The 17,087-nt window shown below is 43.9% G+C and overlaps 1 protein-coding gene across 1 annotated transcript; it reads right to left on the bottom strand.

Annotated features, from left to right (window-relative positions):
• Positions 1–2,952: 2,952 nt before the first annotated feature.
• Osi7 (Osiris 7) lies at positions 2,953–5,971 on the bottom strand. The gene has a single exon (XM_002058522.3). The coding sequence runs from the start codon at positions 5,739–5,741 to the stop codon at positions 4,875–4,877; it is 867 nt and encodes a 288-aa protein (XP_002058558.1). The 5' UTR covers positions 5,742–5,971; the 3' UTR covers positions 2,953–4,874.
• Positions 5,972–17,087: the final 11,116 nt, after the last annotated feature.

Raw genomic sequence — 17,087 nt, forward strand, 5'->3', positions numbered from 1 at the left:
CCACTTGAAAGGTTCTCTCAGTTAGGAAGCTCGCAATGGTGCTAAATAGCTGCGGATTCAATTTGTCCTTTATCTTAGAGAGGAGTCCTGCGTGCCACACCCGGTCGAAGGCTTCTTGGATGTCAAGGTATGCTGCCACCACATACTCTTTCCTGTGAAAGCCGTCCAAAATATAATTTGTGACCCGATGTAGTTGCTCAGGGGTACCGTGTTTGAGTCGAAACCCAAACTGGAACTTCGGGATCAAGCGTTTTATTTCCGGGGTATCCAGGACCCTTCTGAGGATGCACCTTTCCAGAATCTTACCAAAGGCAGGCAGGAGGCTGATGGGGCGATAGGATCCCAGTTGATTAGGGGGCTTTCCGCTCTTGTGCAACATGATTATATGTGCCTTCTTCCAAGCCACTGGAAAGTAACCTAGCCGAAGAGCTGCATTAAAAATGGCGACGAGAAAAAGCACCGCCTTGTATGGCAGTAGCTTGATTGTCTGGTTGTCCAACCGATCTTCCCCAGGGGCTTTGCTGCTTTTTAATCTCTTCATCTCCTGCTCTACTTCTTGGAAGGTGATTGGCGATACAGGGAGTGACATTTGGAGTGGCGCCTCCAGGATTTGCGCGACTCGCTGTATCCTTGCATGCGATGCGGTCTCAAACGGCTTGAAGCGCTCCTCCAAGTTGCAGGCAAAGGCTTCGGCTCTGTCCATTGGTGATCTGGCCCAGGTGTCATCGGGAAGTCGAACGGGGAACTTTGGCGCAGCTTGCCGCTTGTATCGACTGCTAAGTTTCCACAGCGCGAATTTGGAGCTCTCGTCTGCCGTTGCTTCCTCCAGCATGGTGTCTGTGGCATTTCTTTTCGAGATAATCAGCTCCTTCCTGACCCTGTTAGCAATACGACGATAGATCCTGTCAATCGTGGGGTCCTGGGTACGGACATACTCCCTCCTCAGTCGCTTTTTTAGGGCGAGAAGACCTTCCAATATGGGGGAAAACGTCCTTGGCCGCTGGCTTGTAGGGGCTGAGTAGATATGTGCGGGCGCAGCGTTGGCGGCTGCGGCATGTACTTGGTCCAACAGGGTTTGTACTGCAGCGTCGACGTCCTCAACTGACAGAATCTGCGTGTTTAGGTTGATCAAGCTATTTAGTTCGGCCTTAAATCGTTGGATGTTCGACCCAGGGAGGACAAGCCTGCGCTTTTTTGGGATCCTTTGTGCAGCCGTGTTGATCGTTGTGAGGAGTGGCAGATGGTCGGAAGATAGATCATACTCTTCGCGAACCGATAGTACGCTGTTGGGGATGCCCTTGAATATAAAAAAGTCGATACAGGAAGGCGTACTTTGCCGGTTGTACGGAAAGTGGGTAGGTCTACCGGTGGCCAGTACCTGGGCTGAGCAGGGAGTGAGCGCCTCATGGAGCGCAGTGCCTCTGCTGTCAGCTCTGTAGTTTCCCCACAGTCTGTGCTTAGCGTTGAAGTCGCCTCCAACGATGAATTTGGGGCCAAGCTGGCCAAACAGGGAATCAAATTCCGCTCGGTTCCAGGGGATGTTTGGTGGTAGGTATGCTGCCGCAACGAGGATTTCGCCCAAGGGAGTCTCCACCATGATAGCAGCCAGCTGTGTGTCGCTGGAGGTCACTGTGTGTAGATGGTAGTGTGCTAAATCCTGCTTTGCCAGCACTACAGCACCACCTCTGGCTCGTCCTGTAGGGTGATCCGCACGGTAGCAGACGTACCCCTCCATTGTTAGGTACAAGTTTGTGTGCAGATGTGTTTCTGAGATGAGCATGATGTCTACATCATGCTTTTTCAGAAAAAGCTTGAGCTCGTTAGCATTTTGGAGGATGCCACGAGCGTTCCACGATCCGAGACGTAACTGGGTAGCCATTATTTGCGGCTTTTTGGGAATCTAAGCTGCGGGGAACCTTGCGCATCCTTTAGCTCTTTAATGCTAACCAGAATGGTTGCAACTGCGGCATTCAGTGCTGCAATGGACTGCTGGAGGTTTTGAAGGATGCCTCCAAGAATATGTAGATTTACAATTTTTCACTTTTTGAATAGCTTCTTCTGGTGCCTAGCTAGTTGGAAGAATCTTAATTTTAAAGTTAAAGTTAATCATAAGCATCTGACGATAAAGCCAAGTTAACCTAGTGTGGGATCCAGGAAAGAAGTAGCACAGCTGTGGTATATCTGTCTGACGTTCTGTTTATATCTAAAGAGACATGTTCAAATGTTTGTAATGGAAGACTGGGTATATCCTAGTCGAAAATACTTACCTGATTTTTGTGTATCTTCAGCAATGGGCACTGTTTTTCTAAGAGTTGTTAAAAGTAGTCAACTCTGCCACATTGCCGCATAGGGGGGCCCCTCTCTTGACATCATGCCGCTCATACGTTTACCCAAATACGTTTTGACCATGGCCATAAGCTGGCATTTCTACAGCTTTTCACGACACGTTTTCAATGCATTTACTGTTTGCCGTTGTCGTTGTTTTTGTTGATGTCGTTGTTGTTTTTTCCTAACTGTTTACTTTCACTGTCTGTTGGCATCAGTTTTGGCCGCAACGGTAGCCGGCGGGGCACACTTTCGGACAAATTTTTGTTGCTGTTGCTTGGTCTTGTCTTGTCGTGGCTTGTGTTGTCTTGACTTGGCCAGAGTCATAATTATTTACACCACTTAACGGCAGAGTGTTTAAAATTCGCTTAGCCAACTGGGTCGCAAATCAATTTCACTTGAAATGAAAGCACACTCCTCTCTTTCGACATTCTTGCCAAAGATGGGCCTGTCAACGGGCCGCCAAGAGCTGATCTCCTCTGTCGGGGCATTATGCATAACCATAACTCGCGGGCATCAGGCAAAATTTTATTCAGTTCTTTACTCGAACATTTCGCTTTCACCGGCTGGCCATAAAGAATACCTGTGTGTGTGTGTACGTATGTGTGTGTGTTTGTAAACTCATAGTTGGATTTTTCATTGATTTTTTATTTATTCCTTGCTTGTTTTATTTTCATGTTGTTTACTATTTCTTTCTTTTTTTTTTGTGTATTTTTTTGTACTTATTGTTTTTCTTCATATATTAATGACATGCATTTATGACAGAGAAAAGATGTTGTTTTGTAAGAGATTTTTACATTCTTTGTGTGTGATATTTGTGATATGTGATTTATGTTTCTTCTGCTTCTTCCTACTGTGAATTGCCCAATTCTGCAGTTTCTATGCCTCTCGCCGTGGTTCTTAATGTGAAAGTGCCGCACGATTCTGCTTACATATACATATATATTTATATGTGCATTTAAATTAAAAGTTGACAATCAGCTGGCGACTTGGCGTTTGCGGCCAGCGCGCTTTCAAAATGATTTAAACAAATATTTTTAAAAAAAACCGATTAAAAATAAGTTTAAAGCACAATGCAAAAAGCGGACACTGGCAGCTGGGCAAACCAGGCCCAAGTCGCCCGATAAACATAGAGTACAATATGGAAGTTGTGTAACAAAACAAAAACAAAATAATATAATGCCTACAGTGAACTATGGTTAAAGAGAACGTACGTGCGTGTGCTGGGAAATTAGAGCGTTAGAAATTGACAGAAGCTGACCATGGCAGAGGGCAGCATAGAAATTATGATGAGAGCGTGACAGATAGAAAGAGATGTAGAGTAAGACAGAAAGAGATAGAGAGAATGAAAGAGCGAGAGAAAGAGATATAAAGAGATCGAGAGAGGGAGAGAAATGCAGCTGAAGGTGCAAAAGAAATGAGAAAGTCTTAAGAATTTGAGTGGAAATTGGAAGAGTTTTCAACAATGAGTTCAGTTTTGTGCGCAGGAAAAACTATGGCAAGTTATGGCGTATATAATGACCAAAACTATGACTCGAAAGAGATAGATAGCATAGATGGGATAGAAATTAGATAAAGATACTGATAGTATTGATAAGAGCTAGTTTGTTGAGTTAAAGCTAGTTGCTGTAGTTTTCTTTTTCTGTTGTAATATAAGACTAGAATTGCATGTAAAGAGTACAGAATAGTTGAGTAGAGTACAGTAGACAGTAGAGTATAAAGAGTAGAGTATTGCTGTAGAGTAGTGTGTACAGTAGGTTAGACAGTTGCATGGCAACCAGCAAAGTTTTGGTATAGTCTCTAGATGGATAGTGTAAATAGCGATAGGATGGACAGGGAGATAACGTGAACGAGCTATGACTCAGAGACTGTGCGACAGCAAGTGACAGATGCAGATAGAGAGAGAGAGAGAGAATGAGAGAGAGAGAGAGAGTGAGATAGTTAGATAGATGTGTGTGCAAGTGTGTGTGCGTGTGTGTAAGTGAGTTCCTGGTGCGAGCTTAGACCTAAGGCTGAACGCTACACAGAGTCGCCGCCTGGGCTTATGAGTATTTTGAAACGTTTTGCATAAGGTACCGACTTTAACTCTCGCTTTGTGCTTTTTTTTACAAACTTAACTTTAGGCTTTATAAGATACAAATGTGTATCTGTGTATGGTATGTATGGTATGTATGTATGTCAAGCAGCTAAATGCACGCACACTCAGCCAGCCTGATCGTGGCTCTGGGCTCATCTTCTGCTTCTTCTCTTTTCGCTACAATGTCCTTTAACAATGTTTTAAATCATCTGTTTTTTGTTTGTTGTTTTTTTTTTTTTTTTTTTTTGTTTAGTTTCCGTTTTTGTGTGCGTTGCTTTGCGCTTTTTCGTGTGGAAAAATAAATAAAATAAATTATATTAATAAATTAATTAAAACGAACAATAAATAATATGTGTTCCTCATCAAGAGTCTGTCGTGTGCGAGCGTTGCGGCTCGAGTCAGTGATTGTGGTTGTGGTTCGTGTGGTTCATGTGGTTCATGTGGTTCTTGTGGTTGCTGACTGTGGCTTCACTTAGGCCTGGGGTTTCTGGGCACCATAGGCCAGATCCTGGGCATCGATGGAGCGTCCCCAGCCGCCGTGTCCGCTGCTGCCGTACGAGGCCGAGGAGGCGCCCGCATCGGCGCTATAGCCGCTGCCATATGAGTCGCCATGGCTGACCGAGTGACTGCTGCTGTGATGGGGATGGGCGACCACTTCGTAGGTGACATGCTTCTCCTGAGACAGCAGCTTCTTCAGGCCAATCACGGCCGACAGCACCAGGGCGATCTTACCAATGAGCAGAGCCTTGCCGGCAATCAGAGCGATGGCGCCCAGCAGCAGGGGCAGCAGAGCGGCGGCCTTCAGTGCGACCAAAGCCAGAATGGGGCCCAAGATTTTGGCGGCCTTCTTCTTCTTGCCACGGCTCTCCTCGGGCGCATTGGGATCATTGCTGCCGAATAGCGACTCCGAGGCATCCTCCAAGGCGCGTCCAGTGGAGCTCACCGCCTGCACAATATCGGCACCCTTTAGTTCGACCTTGATGTTGTGCGTGTTGAGGAAGCTGCTGATGCGATTCAGTGCCAGCGACTCGAACGACTCATCACCAGAAATGGAGCGGGCTGCCTCCTGAACGGGCGCATCTGGCGAACGGACAACAGTGACGCCCTCGGTGAGAGCATACTGATCGCGTGCGCCGAGCACCTTGTCGACAAAGTTGAACAGCTTGTATTTGACGCACGAGACGGAATCCTTGCGCAGGCAATCGCTATAGATGCTATCCATAATGTCATTGTCGCCGCCGATGGCGTTGCGGGCATGGCCGCGCGTTTCCTCAGCCGGGAGCGCAGCGGACAGCGTCACCAAACACAAGACACCGAAAATAACTTTATTGTTTGCCATATTTCTTATTGTTATTGTTTTTTTTTTTTTTTATTTTTGTTTTCACTTGTTTGTGTTGTTGTTGTTCTTGTTGTATAGTCCTTTTGAGGGTTGTGCACACTTTCGGCTTTTGTACCGCACACAAATCGACAAAACGCACTTTCTCTTTTCAACTTTGAGTCTTGCACTATGCCACACAACGCTGCTGGCTGCTGTGTTGCTGCTTTGATGGGTTAGGATGAAATGATACAATTTCCCAGTGGCCAGCACAATTTATATAGGTGGCGTATGCTCACATCTCTGTCTCTCTCTCTGCCGCGGCCGACGAACGAAAGCATTTCAGCTCGGCCAAGAACTGGTCGCGCAAGTTTCTCGCTTAAGTCTTTCGTTTTGCCAGCCAACGGTAACGTTGCCGTCGTCGTCGTCGACGTCGGCTCGATGTTGGCTGGTTGGAAAAGCATTGTTACTGTAATTTGTAAGCCTGCTCGCACTGCGCTGCTTTCGCTTGAAGTTCATGTAACATTGTCAAAATCAGCTGCGGCTGCGGCCTGGGGCGGCATCTAGAGTCTGGAGAGTCTGTTGCACTGTGGGAAACAGCATTCGGGCTGGCTGCTGACTTTTACCCAAAAAATATCAAAAAGAAGCCCGAAAATCGTAATCTTAATTGTTTTTAAATTGAAACTGAAATCCCCCCCACCCTCTCAGGGTAAGAGGCATTTCCCTTTCGCGTTTCGCAATGCGCCTTCTAAAATATCAATCAGAGCCGCGTGACAGCACCACGGCAGGTGCAACAGCAGGCAGGTGCTGCTAACAGTTGCTGTTCACCGTTGACCGGTCACAGGTTCACTCTTCCCCGTTCACTGTGCCCCATTCACTGGCTCACTTGCCACGGCACGTCTGTGCGCGTCATGTTCGTGTGTGCCCATTAGAATTTGTGTTACATAAAAGACAGCTAACGAGCTGAAGATGTGGGCCAGGCCAATAAACAATCGGCCATAAAGAATAAGCCATATGCTATACGAATAATCATAACCTCGATCGCCAGCCATTCAAAAGGGAAAGTTGCGACACTTCTCTGTGGCATGCAGCTAACCGTTGTCCGCCTTTTTTCTTGACCCCTACCCCCCTTGACGCACTGCTGCATTAATTTATGTGCATATTTTATGCGTTGTCAAATACCAAGAGTGGCCAAAATAAACAGCTGGTGGTTGCTGCCCGCCGAGTTATTGACTCGCAGCCAAAGTGTGCCGAAAGAGCGCTGGGCAAACATGTCGACCAGTAGCCGGCGGCCAATAACCAAATGCCAATGGCAAGCGACAAGTAAAAGTGCGCAAATAGTCAAGTTGAAAGAGGGGTGGGGCAAGGGGTTTGCGGGATGAGGGGTGGGTTGGTAGCAGGAGCAAGCGAGCGAGCTGCATAAATGAAAGTCATCAAGGAAAAAGAGAGTTGATAAGCTGCATCGGGCCGGGCCCAGGATGCGAAAGTGTTGATTATATGCTTAATTAAAGTATTATGAATGTGTGAAAATGCTGGATGAAAACGCAATGAAAATGCAATGAAAATGCGCCTATGAATTGGGCGCCGACAAACAAAAGCCCGCCAAATGGTGTGAAAAGCGCTTTTCCAGATCAGCCAGCGGAGCAGCATCTTTCAACAGTGAAAGCGAATTTCATATGCAGCCACTGCCTGGACAGTGGCAAGGGTAGGGGCATGGGGAGGAGCGTCGGAGGCCGGCAGGGGCAGGGCAATCGGCACGCATTGCGTGAGCGCAGCTGCAGTAGGGATGTAAATCTGTGGTGGGGCCATCGGACGCTGTTGAATGCTGAATTATTTGACATTTAATTAACTTTTGGTATTTTTCTCCTTTTTATTATTTCTCTTCACATTTGATTGTGCAGAAAAGATGAGAAATGACACTTTCACTGCATTGGGCCGCGGCTCCAGTACGAGATTTTGTTGAGTGCAGCGAATCGGCGGGTTTTCGAGCTGGCTTCTTGTTCTATTGTTGCAGCAACAGGTTTATTTGGTTTTGCTTTTGAAAACCAAAAGTAAAATTCATAACAGTTCAACGAGTTTTAACTGTGCGACCATAAAAGCCAAATGTGAATATACTTATATATATATATATATATATGTATAAAAAAGCCGCAGCAACAACAAGCCGAGTACATATTTTATTTATATTATTGTTGTGGTTGTTGTTGTTGTTGTTGTTGTTGCTGTTGTTGCTGCTGCAGCAAAAAAGAAAGTTCAACGTTAATTTTCCTTTTTCGTAGACAACATTCACCGCCTTGTGACCGAAACGACGACGCGCAACGCGTGCAACTTTGCAACTTGAAAATGTAAGCTAACAAAGTTGCATGAATGAATAAATGAATGAATGATTGACTGACTGACTGACTGATTGAGCGAGTGCATGTGTGTGTATGAGCGTGCATGAGTTGGCCCAAGCACTCGCAGTGGGTGTTCAGCCTAACAACAACAATAACAGCTCTTGCTGCCGCCGCAGTTTGCCGGCCATGTCAATGCTGCAGTTGATGCCACTGCAGTTCACAGTGTCCACAGTGAAAACGCTAAACAAACTGCAATTGCCGACTGCCACTTAATTGCTTAATTTCGAACCTATGTCCGTCTACCTAAGTGGGCGGCATTTCCCTAGGGGACTACAGCGGCAAGTGGCAACGAACTCTTAAGGCTCTGCAAATGAGCGTCAAATAAATTCAAAATAAATCTTAGACTAGATAAATAAACAAAATTAGGAATTTTTTTATATATTTTTTTGCATTTTTTTTCCCTATCTTTGTCAGCATAGTTTGTTTGAGTTCGCAATATATTGCATAAATATAAAATTAATTTTTTTTTTTTTTTATTTATATTAAACATTTAAATTGTCATTGACAAGCTATATAGGGAAAATAAACTGTTAAAAGTCCACCAATTTAAGCACGATTAAATTAAAGATTTCTCCCACCTCAGCATAAGTCTCTTAACTAGCCAGAGCTGCAGATGGCATTTGATAATGTTCTATTTTTGCAGCATGGTGTGAATTCTGAAAGTTGCCGCAGTCGATGCCAAGATCTGAACGCTGATTTAAATGGGTTAAGATAAATATCTAAGGTAAACAAATGCTGAGTTTAGCTGAATTGATGGGGCCAAATAGTTGTGCACCTGATAAATACGCACTCAAAAGTATCTATATAAGTAGAGTTAAGATGTAAAGATGAGACATTTGGGAGTGCAAATCAAAGTGCACACTCACTCTTACTTGCACTTTTGATCATTTTATTTGCTCAAAGGCTTGCTTGCGCTTTCAGCCCGGGCCAATGCCACACAGGCAGCAGAGAGGTCAGGCTCACAGAGAGACAATGTGTGGGGGCATTCCACGCAAGAAATTAGCAGTTGCTTTTGTAATCGTTTGGTCACCGGAGCTGCCACAGCTATTAGCATAAATATTTCAACATTTGAGCAACGCCTGGCAACGCGACACGGCGACTTTAAGATACAAATTAAAAATGCACGAATACAAATCTGGGCAACACTTTCACTTTCCATAAATGAGCTGATGCCGCAGCCGTGTGGCCTAACCAATATGCAGCCAGAAGAGTCGCAGCTACAGATACAGATACGGCAGATACGAGCACAGTTATAGATAGAGATACGCATTTAAGTATTATCTAATACAACGGTCATAATCAACATTTACGGCTATCAACTGAGGCTGAAGACAAGAGCGTTAAGCGGCAACTCACGGCGACAATTTTGATTGCAGCATTTATTCAATAATTTATCAGTTAAGTGTTTTTGTTTTTATTTATTTTTTCTATTTTTTTTTCTATTTATGTAAGTCAGCGTGGGGTTAGTCAGTGCGCATAAGATTGAATAATTGATGGCCAAGTGTAAACAAATGATGGCGCAACAATGCCGAGGAAAGCAAAACTCTCCAGAGCTGGGTTATATAATTTGTGAAAAACTGTTTCGGTTTATTTTTTTTTTGGGTTTTTTTTTTCGGCAAACACGACTGCACTTACTCGCTGAATTTACTTCTTTCTTACTTGTAAAGCTCTTTTTGGCAATTCACACGGGCCGCAACCGGGTGTACACCCGACCAAAAAAAGCGCTTTCTTCGAAAGAGAAAGGGTTTCTGCGAGGCTTGAGAAACTTGCCAAAATTGCAGTTTTATGGCCCGATCTTAGCCGTGGCGCACGTGTGCCCAGCCCTTTCGCTTTTTCTGTACCTTTTTTCGTTTTTGTTATTCTGTTTTGGCCAATTTTTCTTAACTGGAGGATAACGTCGAAACTTGCGGCTTTGACAGCTTCCGCGACTTTCACGCAATTGCTGCAGCAACGCCCTTGATGCTGCGCCCCACTTTGCATCATAAATAATGCAGCATATGCGGCCCCAGGGGGCCGGCTGTGGCGAGGGGGCAGGTTGGTTGGGGGCAGGTTTCAACCTTTTGCAGACCGCTTAAAATTGCCCTGGACCGGACCCTGGCCGGATGCGGAGCGTTTGCTTCAGTGCATTCTTTAAAGTGAAATTTTTGTAAAGCGCTCTCCGCGTGGTTGTGCCTTTTTTTTTATTGAAACTTTAAACGACGCTGTTAATGAAATCAAGTGAAATAAAAGGCCAGCTCTAACTAAATTAAGTTAATAATCATGAAGAGCGGGCAAATTCTAAACGGCATGCCACAGTGCCACAAAGCCATTGTTCAACTTTCTTCTTTTGCTTTCAATGGTATTTCGGTCAGAAGCTACAAAACGTATAAAAATCAAGCGCTGATCATGATCATGATCATGATCAAGTGATCAAGTGAGCTCCATATACTTACGTATACTTTAAGATACTAGATACCTATTTTATGAGGGGGCCTTCGACAGCGATTGATCAAACGGTATTTCCGGTTGGGCTGCCGAAACTCTTGGACGGCTCGCCAATTGGAGCTTGAGCTTCTGCTGCAACAGAGCCAATTAAAATTATAATTAAGCCTTTAGCTGCTTCGTTGACTGAGGCCAAGTTAATGAACCACGCTGCTCTGCACGTCAAGCAGGCCCATTGTCTGCCTTTGGCTTTTCCACACATTTTCCAGGAACATCTCTGAACACAAACACAAAAAGCAAATACACGTTTGCCAAATGAAAGTACAAAGTTAACAGAGATTTTCGAATACCCTGTAACCATGGAATGTGGGCACAGAGGGGGCATAATGGTTTGTTGAGCATGTATGTAACAGGCAGAAGAAATCATCTAAAGCGATCTAGCTTATCTATATGTCTATCTATATAAATAAATTTAACACATATTTTGTAGATTCTTTTTAGCCATTCCCACAGCCTTGATTAATATTGACTTTGATTTAAGATTCATATAATACTTATGTATTTAAAAAACTAAGGATACCAAATCCGGATTATATATGCTCTCGTAAAGCATACTTCGATTACATTTTAAGTACCTCCCCCTCTTTAATCCTTTCCAGAATTCCGATAAATGTCGATTTTGAAGTAAGGTTTTTTCAGCAAAACTCGTGGTTATTAGAAGCTAAGAGCAACAAATTTAGAATGTAGCTTCTTTTGGAATACCTACCCTTCTACCTGTCAAAATTGAAAACACAAAACTCAAGCTCGCAAGCAGCTCGAGATTTCGAAATACTTGGCACCTTGTAGTCAGGCACTGCCGACGAGGGCACTCTTACTTGTTTTCGTATGCAAAAAGGGGTCGTGGGTGGGGGGATCGGCAAGTGGCAGGGGCAACGGCAGCGGCTGCCGGTGACCATGTCCGGTCCGGCATGGCTGCTAAACAAGTGTCAATGTCCAGCAGGCACTTGATGGCTTTTCGTCACGATTGCGCAGCTTATGGCTTATGGCTTATGTCTGATGGCTTATGGCTCCGGCCTGGGCTCTCGCTCCGACTCTGACTTCGACTCTGGCTCTGGCTGTCGGCCAGCCAGCATCATATTTGCTGCTGATGCTGTTGGACGCTCATCATGAAGTGCACGGGCCTTTTGAAAGGAGCAGCAGCAGTGGCAGCGGCGGCGGGTGCGGCAGCGACGACGTCCGCTTCAAATCAGCTTCAGTGAAAGTTTTTTTTTCGCGCTGCAAAATTTACACACGCTGAAAAGGGGCTGCGGACTGTATCTGTATCTTAAGCTGGGCACATACACATGTCCGAATCGGAGTTGAGCTGGCGGCACTTTGAGTCGCCCAATGCTGCTCAATTTGTCGTTGGTTGTTGTTGTTGCTATTGTTGTAGTTGTTGTTTTTGCTGCTGTTGTTGTTGCTATTGTCGCGCGTAATTGGTATGCTGAAAGGTATTTGGCTAAGAGCTCATGTTCGACAACACGCTCACAGGCATGTCCATGCCGTCGCGCGCTGCTGGGCTATTAATGGATTACACACATATATATGCATACATATGGCTATATATATCTAAGTCGTGTGTCCGTAAATTGCGCACCTGACCCCTGCTTCGACTGGCCATAAATCAAATTTTGACCACGATGGCCTTTTGGCCGCCTCGCCCACGGCCAAAGTAAAAGCCAGCTGTATTATATCTAATATAGTCACAAGATGGATGCAATTGGCCCAATCATCGCTCAATGTCAACTGAAGGGGGGCGGCTCATAGATAGACATGGAGGGTATTTAGGCGTAATGCAGCCCAAATGCATTCGACATTATGCATGCAACAATTGCAATTGAGCCAACTAGGCGTATGCGCAATGCCCCATTTGATCAATTAGCAGCTGAATATAAATGACAAATGAATATTTATTACCGGCGCGAATGAAGCGACAAATCATTTGCTTTGCAATTTAGAAATTGCTTTACAAAATATATAAAATAAATAAGTTCCAGCTGTTGAGCCTCATTTTCAGCACAAGAGCGTCAATTTAGCTAAAAGTATGTATATTTCCATAAAGAGCTTGACGTCGATTGGTTGGTGAACAAAAAGAATATTTCATGTAACTTTCATTTTCCACAGCTCTGCTTGGAATTCTCCGAAGCCCTTACATAAGATTATTACACGAAAGCTTCATTTTTTAAATTTTTCCTTCCAAAAACTGTTTCATAGATGTGCCAGACAGTGTCTCGTGCTATAAATAATTCTTATCTATTCAAATAATTCATATTCAATACAAAAAAAAAAAACTGTTCACCTGGCAGACCACAATCTGGCATTTTACCTGGAATACGCAACATATCAGTTGATTGCCTTCGGCTTAGGTCACTTCAATGGCCACAGCGTATGCGTGTGTGTGCGTATGTGTGTGTGTGCGTGTGTGTGTATTGCTGTATTATTCATCCTTAGGGCGTGGCCAGTGGCCAAAATGAAAAGAGCAGCAAAAAGATGCCATATTTATAAATAACTGTAAAGCATTGAGAAAGTGAAATTTTTCTTATAATCTTACCGATTTATTTTATGCCTCACCTACGGCCAGTCGCAAACGTCGGATACACACACACACTCTCACACACACACACACATTCGTATACAAAAAAAAAATATATATATATATATAGATATGAATATATGCATGTGTGTGTGTGTGTCTATGTGTATTTTGGGCCTGGCACTGAATTTGTCCAGCTTGCATGTAACTGAATGAACTCCATAGTTGGAAGCCTTCGTGTGTGTGTGCGTGCGTGTGTGTGTGCGAGTGTTATTTGATTGTGTGTTGTTGTTTGACTTATCAAATGGCATAAATCGAACCAAAAACGGATATAAACAGCTAACAGCCAGAGCAGTCCAAAGTCGAGCAGCGATCCCAGCACTTTCTTTGCTGCGGCAACAACTCGTTTGGCCGGCCGCATAGCCAAAGATATGGTAGAAATTCAAAAATTAACTGACTCAAAACGACAGACACACGGGCAGGCGAATGCAGCAGCAGCAACAACTGACAACAACAACTGACAACAAGTAAGAGTGCTCTAGTCGGGTGTAACCGACCGGCAGATGCCCTAGCTTCCTTTAATGCAGCCACACACTCCTGCTCAAATTTACAGGGCTTAAATAGGGCGTCCGATTGTGTGTAAATACCAAAGGCTTTACCTCGCAGAGGTTCTTTTCAATCAACATTTTTGATGGAATGCATGGAGTTATCTAAGAAGCATAATATTCTTAAAATAAGTATGATACTGAGTCTGTATGTAACCCCTATAGCTGCAAGATCTGCTCAAAAATTGAATTTCAATAACGATTTCTATGGATTTCACGAGAACAAACTTTATTTGCCATTGCAATAAAATGATCCATCTACATTCAAAATCTCATCTCTAGCTTTTAAAGTCCTTGAGATCCACGTTTTTATACGAGAGACGGACAGACATGGGAAGATGGACTCTGGGCCAGTCTAGGCTTTATGGAATCAGAGAGTCCTGCTGCTGTCCGTCTCATGCGTGTGCAGCAAACCGAAATACCCTTTTACCCATTTGCAGTGGGTTCAAAGCAACTCTGGCTAACAATAGAGCCAAATCTAAAATCTGCTGGCAGACACGAAGGCAAAAGCTAAAAGCTGTAACCGAAACCACGGCAACAACAATTTGAATTTAATTAATTGTCAGGTGGGTTGGGCACGTTGTTTTCTTGAATGAATGAACGAATGCCAGGTAACGTCCCCCTCCACACGCCCCAATGCTGCGCATCTTTTGCTGGGAAATGAATGCGATTAATGCGATTCTCGATTGCAGTGAAAGGCGTGACCCACATTAGATGATTTCTGGCCCTTTCTGCATTACGGCTTCTAATTGAGATATTTAGTGTTGCTCCAAATCACACATCAATCGAGAGCTGAGGCGAGCTCCACGTGAACCGCTTTCATGAGGGGCCGATCGGGCCAATCAGCAACAAAAACTGAGCATAAAATTGACTTTTATGCCTTATTTTCTAGCCGAACTGAAACGGCAGACGCGACTGCGACTCTGACTGCGAAAGTCTAATATCATTATGGGACACAAGATATAATAACAAAAGAAAACACAACAACAACAACAACGACAATAACAACAATAATACTGACGATGACGACCGAAAGCTATGTAGAAGGAAAATAATCGTAAAAGTGAGAGTTTCCACTTCATAATCAGTTTTTTCGAGCCTCAGATTTTAACTTTTTAAATACTCTATTGTCAGTAAATAACTGAAAAAGGGCAACGTTTTTTTTTTTTTTTTGAAAGGTTAAAAATCGGATAAACTTATGAGTATGAAGCTGTCAAGCTGTGAGAATAATAATAATTTAATATTTTTATTAATGCTTTTAGGCCAGACCATAAATTGGCATTAAATCAAAGTCTTAAAATCAAAAGATTTCTGAAAAGTAAAATGCAATTAGTTTAGGCTTTTACTTAAAACATAATTTGTAAAATTGTATTAAAATAATATAAAACAATCTTTTATTTTATGCTTGTATAGAGCATCGCCTAGTCGTCCATATAACATTCATTTAGTTTTTATTAAAGCGTATCTACAAGTCGTTAATTTCATTGAATTTCTGCACATTTTGAAATTTCATGAAAATGAGCAAGCCCTGCGCATAAATGCAAATGCTTGACGCCCTATTGTGCAGCCACGCCTACATTGTGTAACTCTAGCGAAAGCCAAAAAAAAGAATACAGAAGAAGAAGAAGGCAAGCGGGTGGGCGTGGCTGTGGGCCGCTCTGCTTTTAATTGCACAGGTTTCACTTTCAAGGTATTTCATTAAAAAAATTGTCATTATCTTTATGATCAACAGACACACTCAGCGCACACACACACACAATTGGACACTCGCACACACACACACACACACACCAAAAATGGCATTTCACTTTCGGTTTTCGAGTTTGTTCTTTTGTTGGCCAAATGAGCCGCGGGCTCTTTCATGGCACGCTTTGGCTTTTGGAGGCATCGAACCAGCTTGACGGTTCGCTCATTGTTCGTCCATGTCACTGTCAACGTCATGATCATGATCATGATCATGATCATGATGATGCCCATAATGATCATCTCTCGCTGATGCGTTTATGTGTTTTGTACATTCGTTAATTTGTTGACAATAAAAGTGGCAAGCTGACAACTTTCACACATCTGGCGACGCACAACAAGCCGCGTGTGTGTGTCCATGTGTGTGTGTGTGTCGCCCAAAACAGATGCTCTTTACACTGCACTACGCAAGTTTGTATTTGCATTTGGGCCCAAGCGCACCCGCGTTTTCGCTGTTTACACACACACACACACACACATGTTGATTATTGCCGATCGTATTATTCAATGTCAGCTCAACCATATTCAATTATTGCTGGCTGGCTAATAGTCCGCCGCATATTGCAACACTTTCACACACGAGGCTGCAGCTGGCTACCTGTGCGGTGAAATGGCCACCATTTCAAAGCCAAATCCGTAAAGTGTGCATTGACCCATGCCCAACCGCCAGCCGTCCGCCGTTAGCCGCAAACCGGAAAAGCGCACGGGGCAGCGAGCAGAAACAAAATCCACAGCACCCAACAACAACCCAACTGAGAGCGGGAGTCGGGAGTACTCCACTAGAAGTTACCCTGTAGTGGAAGCCGAGCTGTTGTTATTTACCCTAGGCCCAACTCTGCGCATTGCTGATGGAATGGAAGGAGATATGTTGGAAGGGAATCTAAATAGATATTCAATTTTTAGCTATGTGGCTTTCGACTCCGTCGTCTGTTACATATTCACAAAACCTATCAAAATACCCTCTTCACACGTTTTCCATGGGTACATAAGACCAAAACAGTAACTAAATCACTCTGTGGCAGTGGTTGTGCCCGTGTTGTGGTTGTGGTTATGGCTCTGGCTTGTCGGCTATTAATGCCTTTTTGAAGTTGTTTAGACCATAAGAGGCCATAACAAAGTCGAACGTGCAGTGCATTTGAAATCAATTTTTGGTCGAAAGCTTTTCAGCCAGCAACAACAGCAGCAGCAGCAGCCGCGACTTAAACCACGTCTTAACTCATGCTGAAAGCCACCACACTTTAACTCTTTAGCTGTTGTTGCAGTGGAAAGTCGAAAGTCGTTATCAACTTTTGTGCGCGGTGAAAGCTGTGTGAAAGTCGCGATCAGCAGAGCTTTAAGCTTTCTCTGCGAACTTTAAGCTGTGCCGCGGTAAATTCTTGTCTTCTGGTGCGTGCTTCAAGGCGTAGCCCACAAATTGTCAGCTGCAACTTATGCTTTACTCTTAAGACAGTACACGCCATGGAAAAATTGAAATCTACCCATCTTGATATCCAATTCTGTTTACAAATAAGTTTTAAGTGCATCGAGTAACGAACCAATTGTTGGAATATTACGATAACAATCTTAAGTCTGAATAATAGGCTGCTGTTTATGAATCCTTTGATCTGCATTTGACAGCCAAGATCATATGAAA

The sequence above is a fragment of the Drosophila virilis genome, chromosome 2, assembly GCF_030788295.1.
Source record: "Drosophila virilis strain 15010-1051.87 chromosome 2, Dvir_AGI_RSII-ME, whole genome shotgun sequence".
In the NCBI taxonomy this organism is placed as follows: Eukaryota; Metazoa; Arthropoda; class Insecta; order Diptera; family Drosophilidae; genus Drosophila; species Drosophila virilis.

What these genes read in the sequence shown, in the direction of transcription:
- Osi7 (XM_002058522.3), bottom strand. Translation starts at nt 5,741, where the DNA reads ATGGCAAACAATAAAGTTATTTTCGGTGTCTTGTGTTTGGTGACGCTG.